The 23,105-nt window shown below is 43.2% G+C and overlaps 1 protein-coding gene across 2 annotated transcripts in view; it reads right to left on the bottom strand.

Moving 5' to 3' along the window:
- Positions 1 to 23,105, bottom strand: part of LOC130283237 (cytosolic carboxypeptidase 6-like) — a 1,802,518-nt gene that overhangs the window by 346,423 nt on the left and 1,432,990 nt on the right. For both annotated transcript variants that reach the window (XM_056532458.1, XM_056532459.1), the window contains exon 7: positions 19,732 to 19,821. In XM_056532458.1, the coding sequence (XP_056388433.1) occupies positions 19,732 to 19,821 (90 nt within the window). The remainder of the gene's footprint in view (positions 1 to 19,731; positions 19,822 to 23,105) is intronic.

The following is a 23,105-nucleotide window of genomic DNA, read 5'->3' as shown; positions in this document are numbered from 1 at the left end:
ACCCCACCAGAGCCTCCCCCATAAAAGCCCTGGGTGGAGCCTCTGCACTCTCTCTCTTAGTCTTTGCTGAGGTCCAGTCAGGTCGAGCCAAGCTGTGTGTCCAGAGACATAGGAGGCCTCAAGTCCAGTCTACAGCCACAAGCTACAAACCTGCAAGTAAGTCACAGTCACAGTCTTGTCAGTCATCAGTCACAAGTCAAGTCAGTCACAGTCATCATTTGTCAAGTCAACGTGGCCTGGATTAAATTGACCCCATCTACTACAAGACCCAGCAAGCCCTTAAGGTCTCTGAGTGACTGGTCACCTCCTTGGGCCCTGGCTGAACTGTATAGACGTTTCCACCTGTCTAACCTCAGTAAAGCTACCGTTATCCGTAACTTGGCGTTAGAGTCATTATTGCCCCTGTGCCTAGCCCAGGATCAAGCAGTATACCTTCGGGTGGTATCGAGGATAAACCTCGCCCTGGCATCACGAATACAAGGGGTTAATGCCATCTGCCCCTGAGGTAATTCCATCTGCCCTGCATCACACCCCAAAGTAAGAACAGGTTTTTATTTTGGCCAATAAATAAGGCCTTTCATAGGGGACTCTGAATTTGCTGATATAGTATTTTCTAAGCCAGACAAACCCTTAAAAGAGAGAGAGAGGAATGCTAACACCCTGTGGTATATGTGTATTTTCTTCCTCGGTATAAGCCACTTGAGATTTGCTTTGCGCTGTCCCTGGGTGCAGATTGTGTAAAGTGTTCTGTGTGATCCAATGACAGATGACAGATACTGCCAGCTCCGTGTAAACCTGGACTCTCATTCTGCTTCATCTTCCCCTGAGGGGACAGCTCAGAAAGTCCCTTTCCTGCCGCGGCTCATACGTGAAAACCTACTCTGAGCCGCCAGGAACGGCACCTCCTGACTGCGTATTGATCTCCACTTTCACTGTGTTTTCCCGGCCTCTCATTTTAAAAGCATTTTCCTGTCCTGAATCATGGAAGGATCACAGAGAAAGGCAGCCGCCCTGACAGAAAAGTCAAACACACACTAGTCTGGAGAAGACTGACACTGAGGTGAATTTAGGACATCACCTTCGCGCCATTAACTGCTGTGTTCTTTGCTCTCAACTTTTTCCGCAGTTATACCAAACTTAGAATTTATAGGGGTACTCCTCCCCTAGACATCTTATCCCCTATCCAAAGGGTAGGGGATAAGATGTCTGATCACGGGGGTCCCGCAGCTGGGGACCCCTGTGATCCCCCTGCTGCACCCGGCGTTCGTTTAGAGCATCAGGTGCAGCAACGGAGGCTCGTGATGTCACGGCCACGCCCCCTCAATACAAGTCTATGGGAAGGGGCGTGACGTCCACCACGCCCCCTCCCATAGACTTGCAATGACGGGCGTGGCTGGGACGTCACGAGCCTCTGCCCCGAATCGCCAGCCGTCCGGCACGGAGCGAAGTTCACTCCATGCACCAGATGTCTGGGGTGCCGCAGCCGAGATCATGGGGGTCCCCAGCGGCAAGACCCCCGTGATCAGACATCTTATCCCCTTTAAGGGATATTTGCAGTTTTATGTATTATAGGAAAAGTTCTGCAACTTTCTAAAAAACTTTTGTGTGTTTTAGTTTCTCACAGTTTTCAAAATCTCGGACTCTGGAAGTACTTTACATGATACTCACATTCTGAAAAATTGTACAGACTTCTTCTTATATAGTGCAGCATATGCTTTTATAAGATACTGCTGTAGATGTTCTGTATGCCTTGTGCTTACCCATTTTAGCTGATGTGGCAGGCACGGGTTTTTAGCCAAACTGGTTGCAATTCTATCACTGAAATAATTTCTTATGCTGCCTACATTTCCTATGAAATCTATGGCTTTGCCGAGAGAGAGGGTGCAGAGTTTTAGCACTGCGCCTGATCATATAATTAGAATGCTGGAGTTGAGCCAGGTTAACTGCTTAGACTTATACCGGTAAGTGGGTTGAGGGCACACTATGTGCAGTTTTAATGCATTTTCTTATTCAAAATTATTTTTTTTTGAGAAATGTTGCCATGAGGCAAAAGTAATTTGACCTGCAAAATTAATTGGTGAGTTTTGTGAAGATGTAAAGTCATTTAGAATTTCATGTTTTTATTGGGATTTGCACAATTGTGGTAAAATAGCAGCAGGGGAGTTATAACTACTATTGATCTTGATCCCGTAGAGATAGCAACAGCAGTATACAGATAGAGCTGGAGGGAAGGTGTATAACTACTATATATCCTGATCTAATAGATATAGCAGCAGTATACAGATAGAGCTAGAGGGGAGGTGTATAACTACTATATACAGTATTCTGATCCCATAGAGATAGCAGCAGCAGTATACAGATAGAGCTGTAGGGGAAATGTGTGACTACTATATATCCTGATCCCATAGAGATAGCACAAGTATACAGAGAGAGCTGGACAGGAGGAGTATAGTTACTATATATCCTGATCCTGAGTTGTGATACCACACGCTACCTGAGGATGAGTGTGGTGCTTTTTTTTTTTTTTTTTTTTTAAATAAATCATCAATGCTTTTTATTCTTATCCTGGATAACCCCTTTAAAGTTACTGTTTAACCCCTTAAGGACACATGACGTACTGGAACGTCATGTGTCCACTCCCGATCTATAACGCGGGGCCACGGCGTGGCCCCGCGTCATAGCGGTTCGGGCCCGGCCTCTAACAACGGCCGGGACCCGTGGCTAATAGCGCGCGGCATTGATCGCTGTGCCGCGCGCTATTAACCCTTTAGACGCGGCGTTCAAAGTTGAACGCCGCGTCTAAAGTGAAACCGAAAGCATGCCGGCTAGCTCAGTGGGCTGTTCGGGATAGCCGCGGTGAAATCTCGGCATCCCGAACAGCTGACAGGACAGCGGGAGGGCCCCTACCTGCCTCCTCGCTGTCCGATCGCCGAATGACTGCTCAGTGCCTGAGATCCAGGCATGAGCAGTCATGCGGCAGAATCATCGATCACTGGTTTCTTATGAGAAACCAGTGATCAATGTGAAAGATCAGTGTGTGCAGTGTTATAGGTCCCTATGGGACCTATAACACTGCAAAAAAAAAGTGCAAAAAAAAAGTGAATAAACATCATTTAACCCCTTCCCTATTAAAAGTTTGAATCACCCCCCTTTTCCCATAAAAGAAAAAACACAGTGTAAATAAAAATAAAAATAAACATAAATGGTATCGCCGCGTGCGGAAATGTCCGAATTATAAAAATATATTGTTAATTAAACCGCACGGTCAATGGCGTGCGCGCAAAAAAATTCCAAAGTCCAAAATAGTGCATTTTTGGTCACTTTCTATATCATGAAAAAATGAATAAAAAGCGATCAATAAGTCCTATCAATGCAAAAATGATACCGTTAAAAACTTCAGATCACGGCGCAAAAAATGAGCCCTCATACCGCCCCATACACGGAAAAATAAAAAAGTTATAGGGGTCAGAAGATGACAATTTTAAACGTATAAATTTTTCTGCATGAAGTTATGATTTTTTCCAGAAGTGCGACAAATTCAAACCTGTATAAGTAGGGTATCATTTTAATCGTATGGACCTACAGAATAAAGATAAGGTGTCATTTTTACCGAAAAATGTACTACGTAGAAACGGAAGCCCCCAAAAGTTACAAAATGGCGTTTTTTTTTTCAATTTTGTCTCACAATGATTTTTTTTCCCGTTTCACCGTAGATTTTTGGGCACAATGACTGACGTCATTACAAAGTAGAATTGGTGGTGCAAAAAATAAGCCATCATATGGATTTTTAGGTGCAAAATTGAAAGAGTTATGATTTTTTAAAGGCAAGGAGCAAAAAACGAAAATGCAAAAACGGAAAAACCCCCGGTCCTTAAGGGGTTAAATTCCAGATATTACAGTCTCTTTAACCCAGAGTTTCAAAGTTACAGCTTTTAGATGAATAGAAATGTGGTGGCCTGGTACAGGAGTTGTACCCCTGTACCCTTTCCGCCCTGTCCGGTAGCCTCTCTGCACTGTCCCCTGGGCCCCCTGCACCTGTTCCCCTTGTATAGTTATCTTTATGCTCTGTATTGTATATAAAAGTGTTATTTCTTTAAGAACCGTTGACATGTGATTAACCAGTGTCATGTGACTGTAACCCAGTGAGGTATCAGTGACCATGTGACCTTAGGGTGACCTATGGTACCCCTCCTAGACTCCCACATATAAAACCCTGGGAGAAGCTAGTTCGCTCTCTTGATTTCCAGTTAAGTCTTTGCTGATGTCCAGTCAAGTCTTAAGAGTGTGTCTGGAGTCCAGAGGAGGCCTCAAGTCAACCACGCAGCCACAAGTCTACAAGTCCACAACCCCCAGTCAGAGCCTGGTAAGCAACAAACAGGGTATATAGTCAGTCTCAGTCAAGTCAGTCAAGGTCAACCTGTCTTCAGTCAGCGTGGCCTGCATCAAAATTGTCCCAGTCCACTGCAAGTCCCAGCAAGCCCTAAGGTCTCTGAAGTCACTGGTCACCTCCGTGGGCCTGGCTAAGCTGTATAGACTATTCCACCTGTCTAACTCAGTAATGCTACCATTGTTCCGTAACTTGGCGTTGGAGTCATTATTGCCCCCTTGCCTAGCCCAGGACCCAGTGGAATACCTTTGGGTGGTATTGAGGATAAACCACGCCCTGGCATCACGAACACAAGGGGTTAATGCCATCTGCCCCTAGGGCCATTCCATCTGCCCTCATTACACCCTCTACCACAGAAAGTTTTAGTGGTGTTGTTAGTGCTATCATTACACAAATGCAGTTGCAAAAATAAAATAAATGCAGTCCAATTATTTTGTACTGTGCTGTGAAGGGCCTGCACAGGTTGGCTTACTGTGGTGCCGATACTTGGAACCTTTCATTGTGTGGCATGATACCCCATGTGCAGGGTGTGGACTGAAGAACTTTTCATGATTTGTTGAGTCATGCTGCACTAAATCTGACAGGAAATCTACAGATTGTTCTACAGAAGGTTCCTTGCTCAGCTGGTTCCTCACTGGATAGTAGATTCTCTTTCTTGGAGCTGGAACGTTGGATGGACGATGCCCTCACAGTGCGGACTGGAGATGACCTTTTGGGTGAAATCCTTCGTAGTTGGTTCTTGCTTGCAGCAGACTGTAGCTGAAGCAGGTTGCTAACTAAACCTAAACTTTACTGACTGGACCTAGGAGGTACGCTCGGACGAGGTACATACACTTTTCTGGCCCTGATCTACCCAGCAAGAGCAGAATTAGGAGACTTCCTCTCTTTTCTTTGTGGAGAGAAAAAGTATACCAGGGAGCTCCTCTTTCAGCCTTTCCAGAATCTTCTACTTAGAAACTATCACTGGCTGCAAAACCCAGGTCCTCCAGAGCAAAAGATGCTCTTGGTAACCACTCTCTACTATGACCAATAGATGGATATCTTGATCAACCATCCACCCACCTTCTCCATTATGTTTCAGAGCAGAGTTAACAGAAATATGTATTCCAATCCAGACAACCCTTTAAAGGTGTTATCATGAATTAGAATTCTTCTCAAAAACAGCGCCACTCAAGTTCTCAGGTTGAATATAGTATTGCAGCTCAGTTCCATTGAAGTGAATGCAGCCAAGTTGTAATACCACACACAACCTGAAGACAGATGTGGTGCTGTTTTTGAAAGAAATAACCTCTGTTACTGATTCATCAAAGAACGTCAGTACGGTGACGTACATACGGCAGTTCTAATTGTTTGTTTCTCATTAATACTCTGCACACATTACGCGGGAAGTAAAGACCAGACTTCCAGGGACCGGTATGGCTCCAGATCCGCCGCCTTCCATCCCATTGGACCCCATAACAATCAGCCGCATTGTAATTACTATCACTTGACCTTTTCCACTAATAGTCTGGCTGCGGAGTGAACTTGATACAGCTTACAGTGAAGGATATCATTATAAACCCGCAGTGTAAAGGAGCAGCTTAGTAAATCATGTTTTATTGCTCACCAACTAAATGGATCTTGTTTTGGTTGTTTCTCATATTCCGAGCTAAAGATTTCATATCTAAAGCAAATACCAAGAGGATGAGTGCACATCGGCTGGCGGAGCAGCAAGGCCACAAAACTGAGATTGAAAGTAGGGCAGGAGGTATAATTGAAAGCTTTAATATTCCTTTCACTTGTATTCTTTTTCGGAACAAACGCTTCCTCGTGTGTCCTTTGGTGAGTCGCGCGAATGAACTAATAAAGTCTGATATGTATCTAGGGGTTGATTGACATGTTACCGAATTATACAAAGATCCTCTTATCTGACTTCACTGCTGATAACTGTTGCTCTTTCTCCGGGGGCAAATGTGCTACAACCGGAATTATCAGAATATGTTTTACATTGAGTATATGGACAGAAACAAATTAGCTGTTATCACGTTACAGCGCACCTTAATCCCATGCAGTCCCGACGCGGGGCAACTCGTACGTGGATTGTATAATTTTATGCTAGTTTGTAGAAAATGGTTTCCGAAGCACATTTTCCAAAAAAATTGAGTTTATAGATGTGGTTCCCCGGTTTGGACCCTTATTCACAGTCTAGAACAGCTACAAATAGTGCCTCCCATCCCGGAGGATGTTTGTGCATTTTAAAGAAGCACTCGATGATTTTTGTTTGGCTTATATAGTGCAGCCTAGGCTATTATTATAAAATAATGTAGAGGTTCTTGTATATGCCTTGTGCTTACCTGTGTAAGCTGATGTGGCAGGCATGGGTTTTTAGCCATTTCTGATTGTAAATCCATCATTGAAATTATAAGATAATGTTGCCTATGTTTCCCATGAATGGTCTAGCTGGGGGTGCGGCATTTGATCTCTGCACCTGTTCATCTAATCAAGCTACTAGTGCTGGACGTCACCCAAGTAAACTCATTAGTGGTTTCAGGTCAGTTCACATTACATGCAATTTTCATGTGTTTATTTCAAAGTTTCTTAGGGCAAAAGTAATTTGACCTATAATCACAACTATGATGTTTTATGAAAATTTTAAGTCTTTAGGCTGTGTTCACATGCTGAATTTTTTTTTTACACCTTTTTACTGCATTTTGGCTGTTTCTACTTTGACCTTCTAAAGTCTTGGTAAAAAAAATTACCTATTTTGCTGTAATTTGCACAATTGCTGTAAAATGGCAAATTTTTTTTTTGCTGTGATTTGGGGAAAATCATGGCAAAAACAGAAAAAAAGCAGTGTGTGAGGGGAGGTGTATAACTACTATATATCCTGGTCCCATAGAGAATTTTGTCTGTTTCTGATGGTTTCTCTGCTCTTCCTTTTCTCAGAGGTAGCAGAAGGAAAGGCCGGAGGTTAAAGGGGTACTCTGGCAGAAAACATTTTTTTTTTTTAAATCAACTGGTGCCACAAAGTTAAAGGAGTAGTCCAGTGGTGACTCAGTGGTGAGCAACTTATCCCCTATCCTAAGGATAGGGGATAAGTTGCAGATCGCGGGGGGTCCGACCGCTGGGGCCCCCTGCGTTCTCCTGTACGGAGCCCCGACAGCTCGCGGGAAGTGGCGGCCGACACGACCCCTCAATACAACTCTATGGCAGAGCCGAAGCGCTGCCTTCGGCAATCTCCGGCTCTGCCTTTGAGAACAACTCAACTTTTTCTGTAGTATACAGCAGCTGATAAGTAATGAAAGAATTAAGATTTTTTTTGAGATAAAAGTAATTTACAAATCTGTTTAACTTTCTGGCATCGGTTGATTAAATTTTTTTTTTCTTTCAGACTACCCCTTTAAACACAAGAGTGGGGAGAGTTGGGAGAGGATGCAGGGAGGGCAGCTCACACAGGATACATATAGAGAGGAGAGCATATACGATGTAGTGTTGAGAGCGAATATTTGAAATGCAAATTTTTACCGCAAATTTCGGCACTTCGTGATTTTGCGAATATTTAGAATATAGCGCTATATATTCGTAATGACGAATATTCGTTTTTTTCTTCTTCACAGTACATATCACAACAAAAAAAGTGATCCTCCCTCCCTGCTTCCAGCTAGTGGTCCAAAGAAGGCTCCACTATTATTTACTGTGTGAGTCGGTGTGGAGCGCGAATATGTCGTATATGCGAATATGCAAATATTCGCAAACATCGGCATTTCCAGAGGACACTGATCCCTCCCTTCTTTTATCTTTAGATAGGGTAGGTTAGTTTAGCAGATAGGTTTTAGTGTAGGGTATAAAGGTTAGTTAGTTGAAAGATATAATCGCGAGTGCGCACTATACGAATTTCATTACGGTTTTTGCATGGAAAAAAAGTGTACAAATATGCAAATTTTGCGAATATAGGATGAATATTCATCCATATATTCGTGAAATATCGCAAATTCAAATATGGCCCCTGTTGCTCATCACTAATACAATGCAGTTTGTAAGGGAAACATCACAGGGCTGTGGACACATGTAGAGAGAAAGTTGAGCATGCACAGCAAGCTATAGATGCCATAGGACTCACATCCTGCATTTATAAGAGTGTGAGAGTAAGGTCTTGGAGGCGGTGCTCAGGGTTGTTCATAATAAGACGGACGCAGGCTGGCACAGGACAATAAATATCTTATTAGGCAATACAGACAACACGTTTCGGCACTCAAGGGTGCCTTCCTCAGGTCCAATTTGGCAGAAGGCATTTAGGAGTTGTGCCTTACTGCCTTTCAAAGTGTGCTGGTAGGGATCCTGTATGGTAGCGGTGCCGACGTGGTCTCCCGCCGGCACCTCTACCATACAGGATCCCTACCAACACACTTTGAAAGGCGCCAACTCCTAAAAGTGTACTGCCAAATTGGACCTGAGGAATGTACCTTTGAGTGCGGAAACGTGTTGTCTGTATTGCCTCATAAAATTTTTATTGTCCTGTGCCGGCCTGCGTCCGTCTTATTGTGAACAACTCTGAGCAGCGCCTCCAAGACTGCCTTTTCTTATTCACTCTCACATTTCTATGCTGGTCCCCCATTGGAAGTCCAGAATCGGTCCGAGTAAAGCAGCCCTACTTCTATCCATCCATGTTTACCTCAATTACCACGACCTGCAACAGCCGTGGAACCAAAACGTCATCACCTTATAGGTGAGTATATCAATTAGGTGGGGTGGAGGGATCACACCGAGTCGATATACGCTACAAGGGAGTGCCCCCTGTCTCTTTTTTTATCCCTCCCAACCTCGTCAAGTAATTCATAAGAGGAGAGACACCCCATGTATATCAGGAGTCTGGAAGTGAAGAAAGGAATAAAGATTATAGTGCAACATTTTAAATTGAGGATGACCACTAAGATATTTAAAATATATACAGTACAGACCAAAAGTTTGGACACACCTTCTCATTCAGAGTTTTCTTTATTTCCATGACTATGAAAATTGTAGATTCACACTGAAGGCATAAATTCTATGAATTAACACATGTGGAATTATATACATAACAAAAAAGTGTGAAAATATGTGATATTCTAGGTTCTAGCCACCTTTTGCTTTGATTACTGCTTTGCACACTCTTGGCATTCTCTTGATGAGCTTCAAGAGGTAGTCACCTGAAATGGTCTTCCAACAGTCTTGAAGGAGTTCCCAGAGATGCTTAGCACTTGTTGGCCCTTTTTGCCTTCACTCTGCGGTCCAGCTCACTCCAAACCATTGAGTTCAGGTCCAGTGACTGTGGAGGCCAGGTCATCTGGCGCAGCACCCCATCACTCTCCTTCTTGGTCAAATAGCCCTTACACAGCCTGGAGGTGTGTTTGGGGTCATTGTCCTGTTGAAAAATAAATGATGGTCCAACTAAACGCAAACCAGATGGAATAGCAGCCACTGCAAGATACTGTGGTAGCCATGCTGGTTCAGTATGCCTTCAATTTTGAATAAATCCCCAACAGTGTCACCAGCAAAGCCCCCCAAACCATCACACCTCCTCCTCCACACCAGCACACCTCCTCCTCCACACCAGCACACCTCCTCCTCCACACCAGCACACCTCCTCCTCCACACCATCACACCTCCTCCTCCACACCAACACACCTGTGAAGTGAAAACCATTTCAGGTGACTACCTCTTGAATCTCAACAAGAGAATGCCAAGAGTGTGCAAAGCAATAATCAAAGCAAAAGGTGGCTACTTTGAAGAACCTAGAATTACATATTTTCAGTTGCTTCACACTTTTTTTTTGTTATGTCTATAATTCCACATGTTTTAATTCATAGTTTTGATGCCTTCAATGTGAATCTACAATTTTCATAGTCTTGAAAATAAAGAAAACTCTGAATGAGAAGGTGTGTCCAAACTTTCGGTCTGTACTGTATATATATATATATATATATATATATATATATATATATATATATATATGTCAAAGGTGCCGATAGTTTTTAGTGTCTCTTTTATACTTGATATCATAGGTGACTGCCATCTAGGGGAGCAATGAATTAAAAAAAAACTGCAGTACCAGTATGACCTCCAGGGACCTCCAGTATTGTACTTTCTTATTACTAAAATACATTACAGGATTTATAAGGGCACACTCCTCAATGTCGTTCTTGTCCTTGATATTATAAATTGCTGCCACCCATGAAATGGACTTGGAAAGCTGCGATACCAACTTTGTCCACCAGAGACCTCTCTCTAAAAAACAGTGTTTCTTAACCAGGGTGCCTCAAGGTGTTGCAAAACTACAACTCCCAGCATGCCTGGACAGCCAATGGCTGTCCAGGCATGCTGGGAGTTGTAGTTTTGCAACATCTGGAGGCACCCTGGTTGGGAAACACTGCTGTAGATACTGCATGATGGAATTCCTATAGTATACCAACAGAAGATTGCAGCGCTCAGTACGGTAATTCCCTTTATACTGTTACTGCTTGTTCAGCGACCAGTGTAACAGTCATTTCTATTGTTTCATGTGATAGTTACAAATGGCAATACACCAGAAGATCCCGGACAGTAATAGAATTTCAGAGATGTTCAGAACACGAGAATGAAGAAGAATATCTTGTGGCATTTCCGTGATTCCAAACAACTTGTAGGGGTGAGTGCTATTGAATTTTTGCAAAAATCAAAGCATTTCCCTGGAGAGAGCGGAGGAAGTTTCAAAGACAGAAGGGTCAGGAGGAGGATGGCAGATTCTTCACTGGAGAATAAACTAAATTTATAAGTAGGAGTAATGATCATCCACGTTTACTGTAGTTCAGAATATGTAGCTTTATTGTATTGGCTCACCTTGGATTAGACAGAAAGACAGGTTGACAGATAGATAGATAGATAGATAGATATGAGATAGATAGATAGATAGATACACAAGCAGGAGAATACAGCAGCACACTGCTAGCACAAAGATATATAGGAAATATGAAATGCTACATTTCTATAATAAAAAATGAAAAAAATTGAGGTGCTTAGCTTACTGTTTGGCCAAATAGTGTTTACCATCCCACCACGATAGGGTGACCTCATTGGGATGGATCCTACACTATGAATATGCCTCTGAGCAGTCAGTTACCAGGCTTGTAAGGTCTGGGACATCCAGCACCTTATAAAATGGGAGGGGTGCAGGAACCAACATGGAGGTAGCCACTCCCCCCATATGTGCAATACAAAAAAAGGATAAGTTGGCCAGCTGTTGGCTATTTGTGTATCACTATCAGTATGTGCTGGCCAACTTATCCTTTTTTTTGTATTGCACATATAGGGGGGAGTGTCTACCTCCATGTTGGCTCCTGCACCCCACCCATTTTATAAGGTGCTGGATGTCCCAGACCTTACAAGCCTGGAAACTGACTGCTCAGAGGCACATTCATAGTGTAGGGTCCGTCCCAATGAGGTCACTTTATCGTGGTGGAATGGTACACACTATTTGGCCAAATGGTAAGCTAAGCACCTTAATTTTTCATTATAGCAATATAGCATTTCATATTTGTGAGTCGCAAGTCATGTGAGCGCTGCGCTTTGGGCCTGGAGCACATTGCTCACGTGACATGTGCTTCACATCACTAGGACATGGAGCCACAGAATGTGAATATGCTAATTAGGGGGGGGGGGCTACTGATTAATGAGACAGAAAGAAGCAGGGGCGGTGCAATTACCTGAACTCAGAAGGGGAATTTGCAGGCCAATATCTCAGGAACTACGGCACAGATTATAGTAATTGACCCCTCTTTGGACTCCTGCTCACCAGTGTATTGGGTTAAGTGTGGGTGAACAGGCTGACAGTTTTCTTTTAAAGGGGTACTCCCATGGAAAACTTTTTTTTCTTTTTAAATAAACTGGTATCAGAAAGTTAAACAGATTTGTAAATCACTTTGATTAACAAATCTTAATCCTTCATAACTTTTTAGGGGCTGTATACTAAAGAGAAATCCAAAAAAGAAATGCATTTCCTCTGATGTCATGACCACAGTGCTCTCTGCTGACCTCTGCTGTCCATTTCAGGAACTGTCCAGAGCAGGAGAAAATCAAAATAGCAAACATATGCTGTTCTGGACAGTTCCTAAAACGGACAGCAGAGAGCACTGTGATCATGACATCAGAGGAAATGCATTTCTTTTTTTGATTTCTCTGTAGTATACAGCCCCTAAAAAATACTGGAAGGATTAAGATTTTTAGTAGAAGTGATTTACAAATCTGTTTAACTTTCTGGCACCAGTTGATTTAAAAAAAAAAAAAAGGTTTTCCACGGGAGTACCCCTTTAAGTAGGTGCTGTGTGGTGAGAAAACAAAATATTACTTATAGATCCCCAAAAAGGTGATCCACTAAAACACTTAATTTCCCATATATCCCTTGTTTAAATCCCTTGTTGATTAGATCCATTGTGAACTGCAATCATTGTACTTGGAGAAGTCAGCACTTAATTTTTTAACCCTTTTTGTTGTGGATTTTCAATAAAGATATAAACAAAGTATGTATGGGAAATTAAGTAGTGGATCACCTTTTTGGTGATCTATAAGTAATATTGAGATTAATACCCACCATATATTGGTCTCAAACGGATTGGTGAGAAAACAAAAGGCACACACAGAGTTAAAAGTCATATCATAGCGAAGAATCCATTGTCACATTCAATTCACTGGCAAAATTAAAACCATTCCTGACTTCCCTCTTGTCTTAGTGAAGGATAAAAAAAATGATATGAAGAAAACAAAAAATAATTAGTTTCGGGGCCACCTGAGACTAGTCTGCGCTAAGCCTCTGATATCTCTGGGAGGAAAAAAAAATCTGATGCTAAGTTATGTACAAATGAATATTTCTGCATGTTTACAGTTTGTAATACTTAATTAGCATATAAATGCCCATAAATGTTTAATCCAAAATATACAGACATTGGAAATTAATTACGCTCCAATCATCAAGCAGGAAAGTAGCTGAGTGGGAACCAATGCCCTTAACCTTTGCTTTTTCGGAGAACTGCATTTAACAAACAACATACTCCAGATAATAGTCTAGCTACCGTCTAACACTGTTATATAGGGCAGGAAACTAATTAACAGGAAAGTTATCCGAAAATCCCAAGGTTTGTTGTCACTGCAGGCAGTGCTTGCTCCAAACTTTTCCCAGACTTTACAAGAGATCAGTAAACAGACCGAGTCTTATTCCGGTCTCTTGTTAATGCTGTCCATTGGGTGACCTCAGAAATGTTCTGAATGCGTTGTACATTTTTTCTCCAAGTTTGACAACATTATAAAGGCTTAAAGAGGCAAAGTGACTGAAATGATCTTGTGACAAAACATCCCCCCCCCCCCCCAATTAAAATCATAACAAAGTTTTCTGTAAAAAAAAATAGGTGGCATATAACAGTACCAGCAAAGTGTACTGTATAGCTCCATATAATAGTTAGAGATGTCTCAATACCAGTATCTGCACCAACACAGGACATTTTCACGATACCTTTTCTGATACCTGCCCTGCCCCCTTTCCCATTGCTTTGCCAAACCTTTCTGCGCATCCATAGCACTGTGTCTTAGAGCCGTGCACAGGACTGTTTTCTTAATCCTGCTCCCGCCCATTCCCGCTGGATTTCTGACCATTACCACCCGCTCCCGCAAGGTGTGTGTTACACTCCCGTCCGCTCCCGCAAAGTGTCCTCTCCCCCCCCCCCCTGCTCCCGCAACATGTGTGTCCAATCCCACCTGCTTTTGAAAGCAGTAGTAGAAGTAAGGCAGGAAAAGAACCCCTTAAGATTGGCGCTGCTGACTCTTGTGCAAAGGATGAGGTAAAGCCAGAGGTATTGAAAAGTCCTCATCAGGACAATTTATTTGATTTGAAAGAAAATAAAAAACGGACAAGATTACACGTTTCGGGAGGATCTCTCCCTTCCTCAGATCAGGGTGAAAGCAGCTTTTAGAGGTAGCACCCCCCATGCCATTTAATCAGACCCCTGCGGTGTTTCAGAGGTTTGCAGGTCTGCACTGGACTTTGCGGGACCCAATGTATGCAGGGGTGGACTGACCGGCCGATCCGATCGGACGTGGTCTGAGGGCCTGGCCGGGTAAAGGGCCTTCCGCTGTCGCCGCTACTGGGGATCCAGGACACTTGTCCCAGATCCCTAGGCAGACAGCGCTGCCTTCTGGTGTACGCGCAGTACACAAACCTACAACAGAAGGTGTCACCTCTGTGTGAGCCACATCTTCGGCATACACAGAGGGGAGATGTGACCTACGCCTCCACGCAGCACGTAGTGCAGGTGCCAATGATGTCACTCATCGGTGCCTGCACTGTGGAGGAAAGAAGACGTGGTCCCCTGCTGCGCTCCAGAGGAGAAGATCGCTGCATGGGACATCAGGTGTGCATATTTTTTTTTCAACCTCGGAATGGGGGGGGACTCTGCTGCCTACACCTGCTGAAGGGGGGACTCTGTTGCCTACACCTACTTGGAGAAACTCTGCTGCCTGCACCAACTAGGGGGAGGGGAACGGGGAAAAACTCTGCTGCCTGCACCTACTGGGGGGAGGGGGAAAAACAAAAACTCTGCTGCCTACACCTACTGGGGGAGGGAGAAAAATTCTGCTGTCTGCACCTACTGGGGCGGGGGGGGGGGGCTTTGCTGCCTACACCTACTGTGGGGGACTCTGCTGCCTACACCTACTGTGGGGGACCCTGCTGCCTACGCCTACTGTGGGGGACCCTGCTGCCTACACCTACTGTGGGGGAATCTGCTGCCTACATCTACTGTGGGGGAACTCTGCTGCCTACACCTACTGTGGGGGAACTCTGCTGCCTACACCTACTGTGGGGGACATCTGCTGCCTATGTGGTGCCGGGGTGTTGCAATGGCGTAGCAGGGTCTGGTGGTATTAACCCTGTGGGGTAAGGTGTTATTAACCCCTGATTAGTCGTGACGCCAGGATGTGGTTGATTCCGATATAAGGCCCTGCCGACAACCAACCCAGAAACGGCAGGCAAGGGGTGAGCCCTGCAGGAGAGCCCTATGGACTGCAGGTACTCTTCCAGAGGGGACCTAGAGATGGTACAGGACCATGTCCTGTACCTGGACACCACACCTACACCTACTGTGGGGGATCTCTGCTGCCTACACCTACTGTGGAGGAACTCTGCTGCCTACACATAATAGAGGGAACTCTGCTGCCTACACCTACTGTGGGGGAACTCTGCTGCCTACAGCTACTGTGGGGGAATTCTGCTGCCTACACCTAATGGGGGGAACTGGCTGGAGATCATTGGTAAATAGTATTCAGTAGGACAAGTTTGTAACTGATGATACTAGTGGTCTTCAAACAGTGGCCCTCCAGATATTGCAAAACTACAACTCCCAGTTTGGAGACCACTGTGCTAAATGGTATATAATTTGGCCACTACAGGGGCATCCACCCCTTAGGGACTCCGCAATCTGCTGTCTGAGGCATAAGGAGAGAATACAACAGTTTACTGTGTTAGACAATGAATACTTTAATGGAGGGTCTATGACACAGCAGGAGAGAAGGAACCTGGAACATGTCAGGAGGCAATTGTAGTAATAATGATGTGTCAAGAAGTGACTGTGGGTCTGTGATGTGTCAGAGATGTCATCAATGGAATCTACAGTGTGTCTAGGGTTTACATCAATGGCGTCATAATATGTCAGGATGGGACTTCAGTGTCAGAGAAGTCTGAGACATGTCAGGAGGTTAAGTCATTGGGATTTATTATGTGTCAGGAAATTCAATTTGTGGGATCTATAATGTAGCAGGAGATGGTATAAGTAGTATCTAAGTTGCATCACAAGATGACATTAGTGGTATCCATGATGTGGCAGGAAAAGATAGCAGTGGGATCTAAGATATGTCAAGAGATGGTATCAGTGGGATCAAAGAGGTGTCAAAAGATGACATTGGTTGGATCTGCGATGTCAGGAAATGAAATCATGGGAATCTATAATGTATTAGGAGTTCACAAAGGGTGAGGGAGGAGCTACAGGAAGAGGCTGCCTGAAGGAGAGGGAGGAGCTACAGGAAGAGGCTGCCTGCAGGAGAGGGAGGAGCTACATGAGGAGGCTGCCTGCAGGAGAGGGAGGAGCTACATGAGGAGGCTGCTTGCAGGAGAGGGAGAAGCTACAGGAGGAGGGTGCCTGAAAGAGAGGGAGGAGCTACAGTAGGGGGCTGCCTGCAGGAGAGGGAGAAGCTACAGGAGGAGGGTGCCTGCGAGAGAGGGAGGAGCTCCAGGAGGAGGCTGCCTGTAGGAGAGAGGGAGAGCTACAGGAGGAGGCTGTCTGCAGGAGAAAGGGAGAGCAACAGGAGGAGGCTGCCTGTAGGAAAGGGAGGAACTACAGGAGGAAGCTGTCTGCAGGAGAGTGAGGTGCTACAGGAGGAGGTGGTTTGCAGGAGAGGGAGGAGCTACAGAAGGAGGCGGCCTGCAAAAGAGGGGGGAGCTACATAAGGAGGCTGCCTGCAGGAGAGGAAGGAGCTACAGGAGGAGGCTGCCTGCAGGAGAGGGAGAAGCTACAGGAGGAGGCTGCCTGCAGGAGAGGGAGAAGCTACAGGAGGAGGCTGACTGCAGGAGAGGGAGAAGCTACAGGAGGAGGCTGACTGCAGGAGAGGTTAGTGCAGGTGATACTGGTGACAAATTTCCTTTAAATATAATAATAAATACAGTATATGAATAACAATAAACAGTGGGAACTTAGTGTATTATTGTATTAACAAAGTGAATTATTGAATTATTATTGTACTCATTAGTGAGGGGGTCCTACCTTGACCTAAAAACTAGCGTTTCCCAACTAGGGTTCCTCCAGTTGTTGCATAACTACAACTCCCAGCATGCCCGGACAGCCAAAGGCTGGGAGTTGTAGTTTTGCAACAGCTGGAGGCACCCTGGTTGGAAAACACTGCTATAGACTTTATACTTTTTCTCATATTCAACTTTATTGATATGTTTTTTCCCCTGTGTGACATCTCGAAAGGACACAAATCATTGCTATAGCTGGTTACAAGGAACCCAAGGACCAAAGCCCATCTGGGAGGCTATAGATTACATATTATACGCATTTCACGTGGCAGAGCCTTTCAGAGAACAGGCATTAAATGGCACAAAGTTTCCCCTTTGCTATCATTGAAACTTTAAAGGGCCCTTATGTTGGTCCCTGAATGGACCCTGACATTCTGCAGGTTTTCTTGCCTATTGATTGATATTACCCTGGGTATCCTCAGCATCATACCAATACGACAGCACTTGTTTTTTTTTATCTGTGTTTAAATAAGAAGTGCAGGTCTTGGCTGTGCTGATTCTATTATTTTATTTATTTTTTGCTAATGGAAATGTACAGTGCTAATGTAGATGATATATTACTCCTACAAAAACATCTATTTTAAGTGATATCCATATGCATGTAGGTGGGATGATGTTGCATAACACTTATATCAGGTAATACTATGTAGGTGCTAACAGTCTTTGCTGTGCATGCTTACATTAAAGTGTTACTGTCATTTATATAAACTTTTTACATGTTGTCCAGATATGTCAGAAACTCAGATATAACCAGGTCTCAAACCTTAGACCCAGTGCACCCTTCACTCCTGGCAGTGCGCTCCTCACTCCCTGGCAGCATGCCCTTCACTCTATGCATTAGTCTATGAAGTGAAAGAGTTAATTTGGATGTTTGTCCGAAGAGTGAAGAGCACTGTTGGGCACTTCGCAGGGGCATCAGAGCAAATAAGCAAACAAAGGGTTAATCAGAAAACAGGCCAGAAGTTTGAAACCAAGAGAGCAACGCAGTACAAAATCAAATATAAAGACAAGGTCAGGAAACACAATGAGTGAAACCTAGATAGTGGCGTAGTACAAAATTAGCAGACTAGAAAATGATCATGGCACAAGCAAAGGTTAGTTCAAAAGAGGTCAGAATAATAACAGGGTACAGGAAAACATGAGTAATGACGTAAATCTTTATCACAGGGCACAAGTAAGGACCAAAGTTGGTTTAAATATCCCACCTCTGGGAGGCGTAAATGCTGGCAACGGATTTGATTGGCCCTTGGCTCATACATCCAAAGAGGATGTAGGGGCTGCCACAAAAGACACAAAAACGGCGCTGGAATCCAGACAGGTAAGGTTGTATCATAAGTAGCTAGAATTTTACATGTTCATTTAATTGCTTTCTATCCAGAAGGATATGAAGCTGTGAATGAGAAAAATGGAGCTCCGAAGGCCATACAGCTATATCAAGAATTAGCACAGACCTGTGAACCTAAATTCACCATCATGTTAATGTTCTCGGTCTTGGGTGTGGCCATTGTGGAGGAGATCACACCCTGTCAGTGGCTTAACTCACACGGCGGAATGTCTGAGCGGAATTCTGTGGGGAGTCCAGAGTTGCCCAGAGTCAAATTAATTTTGATGGGATTCTGCTGCACAGCGCACACAACGGAATTTCCACAACAGATGTTTCCGATTCCGGCATCGACAGAAAGAATAGACTTCTGTGGATTCCCTTCAGAAATGCATTGCCGTCTATGAGGTGGCACATTTACATGCGGTTCTAGTGCCCGCCGGAACATTAGTATGTGCGGAATGTCCACCCAGAAAACACATTCCACAAGGAATTAAAGGGGTAGGGTATAAGATGTCTGATCAAGGGGGTCCCGCGCATGCAGCACTGACCTCTGGGAGCTGCATGCAGCGCTGCAGCCTTGGAGTCTGCCAGGTCAGGACTATGGGACTGGAGTATCGTGACATCTTGACTCCGCCCTCATTTGATGTCTATGGAAGGGGGCGTGACTCCAATTAAGAGTCTTAAAGGGGTATTCCAGTGAATTTTTTTTTCTTTTTAAATCAACTGGTGCCAAAAAGTTGAACAGATTTGTAAATTAATCCTATTTAAAAATCTTAATCCTTCCAATACTTATCAGCTGCTGTACTACAGAGAAACATGTGTACTTCTTTCCAGTCTGACCACAGTGTTCTCTGCTGACACCTCTGTCCATGTCAGGAACTGTCCAGAGCAGGAGCAAATCCCCATAGCAAACCTCTCCTGCTCTGGACAGTTTCTGACAGAAGCAGAAGTGGCAGCAGAGAGCACTGTGGTCAGACTGGAAAGAACTACACAACTTCTTCTGGAGCATACAGCAGCTGATAAAGTATTTGAAGGATTAAGATTTTTAGTACATTACAAATTTGTATAACTTTCTGGCACCAGTTGATCAGAAAAAAATTGTTTTCCACCGGAGTACCCCTTTAAGTGTCTTGCCCTGGAAGCCTCCTGTCATTATTACTGGAAAGGAGTAAGAAAGTGACAGTCACTCACCCTGACATACAAAGGAAGATGGTGTTTCCCCCGGGTGTACTCGAGCAGTGATAAACACGACCCTCTGCTCAGCTTCAGAGACCAGGTTCACTAGAAGAAAGAGACAAACCTCATCAATTCAGAGCTGCAGATTGGAACATTAATATTAATATGTCCCCTTTTATTAAAATACGTAATAAATTATGAATTTCTTTGAATCCATTATTAAACAAATGGCCCGCACCCTCTCCTCTGGAGCTGGCGGGAACAGAAGATGACAAGTTAACCCTTGCTTGGATTAATCGTAAAAAGGTAGGGCGTAAAATGTCATTGGAAAAGCAAAAAAATATAAAATGACAGTGCCCACCTAATATTAGATATGAATGTCCTTGAGTCATCCTCTTCTGTTCAAGGGAACTTGTCATTCTGAAGATGCAGTCTTGATCTGATGGCATTGTATTCTGGAGCAGGAGGAGCGGGGCAGATTGATATATAGTTTTGTAGGAAAAGATTTCGGAGAACTTGCCATTTATTCATTTTAAGTGTCCCTGTCATTTGTGGAAAAACTTTTGACTTGTCTCAGAGACATGAAGATTTTTTCTTTCGGTGTCTGGGTGTTCGATCTCCAGATTGTGCAGTGGTTCGCTGCCTTTCCCATCTCGCGGCAGGAAATAGGCTTCATTGTAAGTCTACAGACCAGTGTTTTCCAAACCAGAGTGCCTCCAGCTGTTGCAATACTACAACTCCCAGCATGCCCGGAAAGCCAAAGGCTGTTTTGCCACAGCGGCGGCAACCTTGTTTGGAAACACTGCTATAGACAATGGAGCCAATCTCCTGCTGCGAGTTGGGAAAGGCAGCGAGCCAAAGAAATCTTCCCCACTTGTTGTAGTGATTGGTGGGGGATCTGAATGCTCAGACCCATTTTTGCGACATTTCAAAAGTTTTTGCAAATGACAGCGACACTTGAAATCCTTCCTAATCTTTCCTTAGGAGTCCAGTGGGACGTTCTGCCTAATCAGTGATTAACAATGATCCTTGTATGAGCATCAACACGCAGACAACTGTCAGTTATGGATAAGGACCGCCCACTAGACTCCTAAGCCCAGATGTATGATGGGTTTTATTGCATTAATCAGTGTTTCTTAACCAGGGTGCTTCCAGTTGTTGGAAAACTAAAATTCCCAGCATGCCTGGACAGACATTGGCTGCCTGAGCATGATGGAAGTGTAGTTTTTCAACAGCTGGGGCACCCTGGTTGGGAAAAACTGGTTTAAATATATATTGAACCCTTTCCCACAATACTATATATGAATCGGCTTGGCTCCTCCTGCTTTAGAACATGCTCCTGGCAGGTCATATTACATTTTCAATTTTACAGGTAAGTACTTTAAAGGGGACTTGTGGCCAGTTCCTTGATATGCCCTTCTGTTCATGAGATATGAGGGGTGATTGATAGATAGATAGATAGATAGATATGAGATAGATATGAGATAGATAGATATGAGATACATATGAGATAGATATGAGATAGATGGATAAAATAGGGGCTCCTTTTTTTTTTTTTTTTTTTTTTTTTTTTTAAAGGTGAATTTATTCCATAAGAAAAGTGTCTTACAAAAGCGACTTTTCAACCAGCACAGCTAGAGAAAGACCAGGTAGAGCCGGTTGAAACGTTGCTTTTGTAAGACACTTTTCTTATGGAATAAATTCACCTTTTTTGAATACTGGAGTGCTGCGGAGAGCTTTTTTTTTTTTAGATAGATAGATATGAGACAGATAGATAAAAAGATTGATAAGAGATAGATATGAGATGGATAGATAGATAGATATGAGATAGATAGATAGATATGAAATAGATAGATATGAGATAGATAAATAGATTATAAGACAGATAGATAGATAGATATGAGATAGATAGATATGAGATAGATAGATAGATAGATAGATAGATATGAGAGATAGATAGATAGATATGAGAGATAGATAGATAGATATGAGATAGATAGATAGATAGATATAAGAGATAGATAGATATGAGATAGATAGATAGATAGGCCCAGGTTTTCCACCAAAGATCTCTATGAAGGTGAAGCACACAGTACAATGCAGATTAAAGCCCCAGAGTTCCCCATCACTCTTGCATACAGTTAGTATTTCGCTGCCTCTGCAGTGATGGAATATTTAATAAGCTGTGACGAGTGAGCAATCCTACAATGAGCAATGTCTAATTCTGTAGGGAAACAAAACCTAAAATACAAGATTGTCAATATAAAAACATGTAAAACATCTGAAAGATTAAAGGAACAAAATTCACTATGCTGTATGTCTAAGGTGAAAATTATTGGAAGGTAAGGTATATCCCTGTGAATGACCGGTGTCCTGTCTTATACAGTGGAAGACGCTGTCATAGTTTATAAATATATATATATATATATATATATATATATATATATATATACCATTATGTAGTGGTTTGTGCCCAAATCTCAAATGATTAAAGTTGAAATAATTGTTTTCCTCATTTGAGTCCTGGTTTGCACATTTGGGCCTATAGGTGGCTCTGGGAGAAGAGCGCCTCCTAAAGGCAACAATTTATTTTGAATACATCTCAGTAGAGAGCACTATGGTCACACTGGAAAGAACAACACAACTTCTTCAAGAGCAGCTGATAAGTACTGGAAGGATTACAATTTATAAATAGAAGTAATTTACAAATCTGGCACCAGTTGATTTTAAAACAAAATATTTTTGGCAACCGAGTACCCCTTTAATTTATTATACAAAGATAATGTAATAACTATTCGGTGGAGCCTGAGATCCTGGACGTCCTGTGCCTCCAGTGTATGAATGTGGTACATAAATAAACATACAGATACATTTCTGTGAAATCCTATTAAGTTTGTTGCAGAATTTACAGAAACTAGAAAGTTTACCCAATATTTCGTCCTCTCCTTCTGACCATAGGGACATTGTGGCCTCTGACTCGGGAATGTGCTTGTAATAAAACATTGTGCGAGCGTTTGTGAAAAGTTCTGAATCATTTTCTACATGGTAAACAGGAATCAAACGCTATTCCTCAAAGGCTATTTTACAGCTTGTACATTAGAGATAGGACATTTGGGTTAAATTCAAAATATATAAATAAATAAAATTTTACTTCTAAAACTGCCTTTACTTATTGCTCTGGAAAATGTCCAAGGAGCGTAACTTCTGAAAAACCACAAACAGACGGAACAAGGCGCAGTTCTGTTTTTTGCTTTGCCGATTTTTCTCATTTCTTGCATATTTGCTAAAAGAGGAAATACTTGGCAATAGAGAGGCAACTGGAGCGCATGCTTTATGACAAACCACACCCCTAACCACACCTTCCCGCAGATGTAGACTGTTGATACCTC

The sequence above is a fragment of the Hyla sarda genome, chromosome 7 (assembly GCF_029499605.1).
Source record: "Hyla sarda isolate aHylSar1 chromosome 7, aHylSar1.hap1, whole genome shotgun sequence".
Taxonomy (NCBI): Eukaryota; Metazoa; Chordata; class Amphibia; order Anura; family Hylidae; genus Hyla; species Hyla sarda.
Note: the sequence above shows the minus strand (reverse complement) of the source record. Positions and strands in the feature narration are given on the sequence as shown.